Source organism: Salmo salar, chromosome 07 (assembly GCF_965601325.2).
Source record: "Salmo salar chromosome 07, fSalSal1, whole genome shotgun sequence".
NCBI classification, from domain to species: Eukaryota; Metazoa; Chordata; class Actinopteri; order Salmoniformes; family Salmonidae; genus Salmo; species Salmo salar.
Genome location: NC_138297.1, coordinates 4,128,592 through 4,135,000, shown reverse-complemented (window position 1 = coordinate 4,135,000; position 6,409 = coordinate 4,128,592). Strand labels below are relative to the sequence as shown.

Genomic DNA, 6,409 nt, shown 5'->3' with positions numbered 1-6,409 from the left:
CTCTCTCTGTCTCTCTCTCTCTCTCTCTCTCTGTCTCTCTCTCTCTCTCTGTCTCTCTCTCTCTGTCTGTCTCTCTGCTCTCTCTCTCTGTCCCCCTCTCTCTCTCTCTCTCTCTCTCTCTCTCTCTCTCTGTCTCTCTCTCTACACTCCAACCCTGTTCCTGGAGAGATACCCTCCTGTAGGGTTTAACTCCAACCCTGTTCCTGGAGAGATATCCTCCTGTAGGTTTTAACTCCAACCCTGTTCCTGGAGAGATATCCTCCTGTAGGTTTTAACTCCAACCCTGTTCCTGGAGAGATATCCTCCTGTAGGTTTTAACTCCAACCCTGTTCCTGGAGAGATACCCTCCTGGAGGTTTACACTCCAACCCTGTTCCTGGAGAGATACCCTCCTGTAGGTTTTAACTCCAACCCTGTTCCTGGAGAGATATCCTCCTGTAGGTTTTAACTCCAACCCTGTTCCTGGAGAGATACCCTCCAGGAGGTTTTTAACTCCGACCCTGTTCCTGGAGATATACCCTCCTGGAGGATTTAACTCCAACCCTGTTCCTGGAGAAACAGAGTAGAGAGCTGGTTGAACTAACTAAACTGGTAGAAACAGTAGAGAGCTGGTTGTATAGACTGTAAACGGGTCCAATGTATTGCATGCTGGGACAAGCCATTTAAATAACTGGTGAGGATGATGAGGATGACGATGTTGTTACAGATGTACGTAAGCTTCTGTTGTGATCTTTCTTATATTATGTATGTTATACCTGTCAGATGTCAATAAACACTTTTCTCCGTTGCTCGTCAATAAACTGTCCAGTGATTGGTTCAGTCACAGACCCTCAATTGCACCCCCCCCCCCCCCCCCCCAAAAAAAAAGCCTAGTGTTTAAGAGCGTTGGGACAGTAACTGAATGGTCGCTGGTTCGAAATCCCAGAGGTGGACAAATCGGCCGTTCTGTCCTTAAGCAAGGGCAGTTATAACGCCCAACAATTGCTCCCCGTGCGCCGATGACGTGGACGCCGATTAAGGCAGCCCCCCCTGGGCACCTCTCTGATTCAGAGGGGTTGGGTTAAATGCAGAAGATACATTTCAGTTGTGCAACTGACTAGATACCCCCTAGTTACCCCCTAGATACCCCCTAGATACCCCCTAGATACCCCCTAGGTACCCCCTAGGTACCCCCTAGATACCCCCTAGATACCCCCTAGGTACCCCCTAGATACCCCCTAGATACCCCCTAGGTATCCCCTAGGTACCCCCTAGATACCCCCTAGATACCCCCTAGGTACCCCCTAGATACCCCCTAGATACCCCCTAGGTACCCCCTAGATACCCCCTAGATACCCCCTAGGTATCCCCTAGATACCCCCTAGATACCCCCTAGGTACCCCCTAGATACCCCCTAGATACCCCCTAGATACCCCCTAGGTATCCCCTAGTTACCCCCTAGATACTCCCTAGGTACCCCCTAGTTACCCCCTAGATACCCCCTAGATACCCCCTAGATACCCCCTAGGTACCCCCTAGGTATCCCCTAGTTACCCCCTAGATACCCCCTAGGTACCCCCTACGTACCCCCTAGGTACCCCCTAGATACCCCCTAGATACCCCCTAGATACCCCCTAGGTATCCGCTAGGTACCCCCTAGGTACCCCTTCTTTCCCAAATGGTACTCTATTCCCTATATAGTGCACTACTTTTAGTTGGAGGGACAGTAGGAGAGTAACCAGGCTGTGTCCGGTTAGATCTGTAGGCTGACAGCCGTCCACTGGACATGTCCTCTGTTGAGAAGAGAGACAACGTGACTTGAGATGGAGGGAAGCAAGTTGACAATCAGAGATTATCTCTACAATACGGCATTCTACCAGTTACAGAATAAAAGTCCCCTTTTCAGAGTAAAAGTTCCCTTCTTGTACAAGGTATGACGAGACAGAGCAGGCCTGTCTGTTTTACAAGGTCAGGTCTGCATCTGAAATGGCACCCTATTACCCAGTGGTGGTTCCAGCTTGTACGGCTCCCGGGGCGGACCCCCCCCCCCCCACGTTCTGCACTAACTGTAATTTTTATACAGACACAAATAAATAATGACAACATTTAAAACTATATAAATATAAAAAATATATACAAAAATAAGACTCATAAACGTCAAAAATAAGTAACAAAGACAAATAGAAAGAAATTTGTGTTGATTTGGCAACTCGAACATCAATACATTACCCATCACCCCACACTGTCAACCAAGAGTCAAGACTACATTACCCATCACCCAACACTGTCAACCAAGAGTCAAGACTACATTACCCATCCCCCAACACTGTCAACCAAGAGTCAAGACTACATTACCCATCCCCCAACACTGTCAACCAAGAGTCAAGACTACATTACCCATCACCCAACACTCAACCAAGAGTAAAGACTACATTACCCATCCCCCAACACTGTCAACCAAGAGTCAAGACTACATTACCCATCACCCCACACTGTCAACCAAGAGTCAAGACTACATTACCCATCCCCCAACACTGTCAACCAAGAGTCAAGACTACATTACCCATCCCCCAACACTGTCAACCAAGAGTCAAGACTACATTACCCATCCCCCCAACACTGTCAACCAAGAGTCAAGACTACATTACCCATCACCCAACACTGTCAACCAAGAGTCAAGACTACATTACCCATAACCCAACACTGTCAACCAAGACTCAAGACTACATTACCCATCACCCAACACTCAACCAAGAGTCAAGACTACATGACCCATCCCCCAACACTGTCAACCAAGAGTCAAGACTACATTACCCATCACCCAACACTGTCAACCAAGAGTCAAGACTACATTACCCATCCCCCCAACACTGTCAACCAAGAGTCAAGACTACATTACCCATCCCCCCAACACTGTCAACCAAGAGTCAAGACTACATTACCCATCACCCAACACTGTCAACCAAGAGTCAAGACTACATTACCCATCACCCAACACTGTCAACCAAGAGTCAAGACTACATTACCCAACACTCAACCAAGAGTCAAGACTACATTACCCATCACCCAACACTGTCAACCAAGAGTCAAGACTACATTACCCATCTCCCAACACTGTCAACCAAGAGTCAAGACTACATTACCCATCCCCCAACACTGTCAACCAAGAGTCAAGACTACATTACCCATCCCCCAACACTGTCAACCAAGAGTCAAGACTACATTACCCATCCCCCAACACTGTCAACCAAGAGTCAAGACTACATTACCCATCCCCCAACACTGTCAACCAAGAGTCAAGACTACATTACCCATCCCCCAACACTGTCAACCAAGAGTCAAGACTACATTACCCATCCCCCAACACTGTCAACCAAGAGTCAAGACTACATTACCCATAACCCAACACTGTCAACCAAGAGTCAAGACTACATTACCCATCCCCCAACACTGTCAACCAAGAGTCAAGACTACATTACCCATCACCCAACACTGTCAACCAAGAGTCAAGACTACATTACCCAACACTCAACCAAGAGTCAAGACTACATTACCCATCACCCAACACTGTCAACCAAGAGTCAAGACTACATTACCCATCTCCCAACACTGTCAACCAAGAGTCAAGACTACATTACCCATCCCCCAACACTGTCAACCAAGAGTCAAGACTACATTACCCATCCCCCAACACTGTCAACCAAGAGTCAAGACTACATTACCCATCCCCCAACACTGTCAACCAAGAGTCAAGACTACATTACCCATCCCCCAACACTGTCAACCAAGAGTCAAGACTACATTACCCATCCCCCAACACTGTCAACCAAGAGTCAAGACTACATTACCCATCCCCCAACACTGTCAACCAAGAGTCAAGACTACATTACCCATAACCCAACACTGTCAACCAAGAGTCAAGACTACATTACCCATCCCCCAACACTGTCAACCAAGAGTCAAGACTACATTACCCATCCCCCAACACTGTCAACCAAGAGTCAAGACTACATTACCCATAACCCAACACTGTCAACCAAGAGTCAAGACTACATTACCCATCCCCCAACACTGTCAACCAAGAGTCAAGACTAAACCAATTCACCTTGGTGGTGTGTAGACTGGTTTTATATTATTCTGAACGATTTCGCACAAAGTGGGGAGACTCCTGAGGTCAACCTACCCCCATCTCCCTACCTCAGGCTTCCAGTGGGGAGACCTGAGGTCAACCTACCCCCATCTCCCTACCTCAGGCTTCCAGTGGGGAGACCTGAGGTCAACCTACCCCCATCTCCCTACCTCAGGCTTCCAGTGGGGAGACCTGAGGTCAACCTACCCCCATCTCCCTACCTCAGGCTTCCAGTGGGGAGACCTGAGGTCAACCGACCCCCATCTCCCTACCTCAGGCTTCCAGTGGGGAGACCTGAGGTCAACCTACCCCCATCTCCCTACCTCAGGCTTCCAGTGGGGAGACCTGAGGTCAACCTACCCCCACTCTCCCTACCTCAGGCTTCCAGTGGGGAGACCTGAGGTCAACCCACCCCCACTCTCCCTACCTCAGGCTTCCAGTGGGGAGACCTGAGGTCAACCTATCCCCATCTCCCTACCTCAGGCTTCCAGTGGGGAGACCTGAGGTCAACCTACCCCCGCTCCTCCTACCTCGGGATTCCAGTGGGGAGACCTGAGGTCAACCTACCCCCGCTCCTCCTACCTCAGGCTTCCAGTGGGGAGACCTGAGGTCAACCTATCCCCGCTCCTCCTACCTCAGGCTTCCAGTGGGGAGACCTGAGGTCAACCTACCCCCGCTCCTCCTACCTCAGGCTTCCAGTGGGGAGACCTGAGGTCAACCTACCCCCGCTCCTCCTACCTCAGGCTTCCAGTGGGGAGACATGAGGTCAACCTATCCCCGCTCCTCCTACCTCAGGCTTCCAGTGGGGAGACCTGAGGTCAACCTAACCCCACTCTCCCTACCTCAGGCTTCCAGTGGGGGAGACCTGAGGTCAACCTACCCCCGCTCCTTCTACCTCGGGATTCCAGTGGGGAGACCTGGGGTCAACCTATCCCCGCTCCTCCTACCTCAGGCTTCCAGTGGGGAGACCTGAGGTCAACCTATCCCCATCTCCCTACCTCGGCTTCCAGTGGGGAGACCTGAGGTCAACCTACCCCCGCTCCTCCTACCTCAGGCTTCCAGTGGGGGAGACCTGAGGTCAAACCTATCCCCATCTCCCTACCTCAGGCTTCCAGTGGGGAGACCTGAGGTCAACCTACCCCCGCTCCTACTACCTCGGGATCCCAGTGGGGAGACCTGAGGTCAACCTACCCCCGCTCCTCCTACCTCGGGTTTCCAGTGGGGAGACCTGAGGTCAACCTACCCCCGCTCCTCCTACCTCAGGCTTCCAGTGGGGAGACCTGGGGTCAACCTACCCCCGCTCTTTCTACCTCGGGATTCCAGTGGGGAGACCTGAGGTCAACCTACCCCCACCCTACCTCAGGCTTCCAGTGGGGAGACCTGAGGTCAAACTACCCCCGCTCCTCCTACCTCAGGCTTCCAGTGGGGAGACCTGAGGTCAACCTACCCCCACCCTACCTCAGGCTTCCAGTGGGGAGACCTGAGGTCAACCTACCCCCACTCTCCCTACCTCAGGCTTCCAGTGGGGAGACCTGAGGTCAACCTACCCCCGCTCCTCTACCTCGGGATTCCAGTGGGGAGACCTGGGGTCAACCTATCCCCGCTCCTCCTACCTCAGGCTTCCAGTGGGGAGACCTGAGGTCAACCTATCCCCATCTCCCTACCTCAGGCTTCCAGTGGGGAGACCTGAGGTCAACCTACCCCCGCTCCTCCTACCTCGGGATTCCAGTGGGGAGACCTGAGGTCAACCTACCCCCGCTCCTCCTACCTCGGGATTCCAGTGGGGAGACCTGAGGTCAACCTACCCCCGCTCCTCCTACCTCAGGCTTCCAGTGGGGAGACCTGAGGTCAACCTATCCCCGCTCCTCCTACCTCAGGCTTCCAGTGGGGAGACCTGAGGTCAACCTACCCCCGCTCCTCCTACATCAGGCTTCCAGTGGGGAGACCTGAGGTCAACCTACCCCCGCTCCTCCTACCTCAGGCTTCCAGTGGGGAGACATGAGGTCAACCTATCCCCGCTCCTCCTACCTCAGGCTTCCAGTGGGGAGACCTGAGGTCAACCTAACCCCACTCTCCCTACCTCAGGCTTCCAGTGGGGAGACCTGAGGTCAACCTACCCCCGCTCCTTCTACCTCGGGATTCCAGTGGGGAGACCTGGGGTCAACCTATCCCCGCTCCTCCTACCTCAGGCTTCCAGTGGGGAGACCTGAGGTCAACCTATCCCCATCTCCCTACCTCGGCTTCCAGTGGGGAGACCTGAGGTCAACCTACCCCCGCTCCTCCTACCTCAGGCTTCCAGTGG

The 6,409-nt window shown here is 52.6% G+C and overlaps 1 protein-coding gene across 1 annotated transcript in view; it reads left to right on the top strand.

The window, feature by feature from the left end:
* Nucleotides 1–5,901, top strand: part of LOC123743724 (endophilin-A1-like) — a 33,787-nt gene extending 27,886 nt beyond the window's left edge. The window contains exon 8 of the mRNA XM_082977267.1: nucleotides 5,682–5,901. Coding sequence (XP_082833393.1) covers nucleotides 5,682–5,901 — 220 coding nt within the window. The remainder of the gene's footprint in view (nucleotides 1–5,681) is intronic.
* Nucleotides 5,902–6,409: the final 508 nt, after the last annotated feature.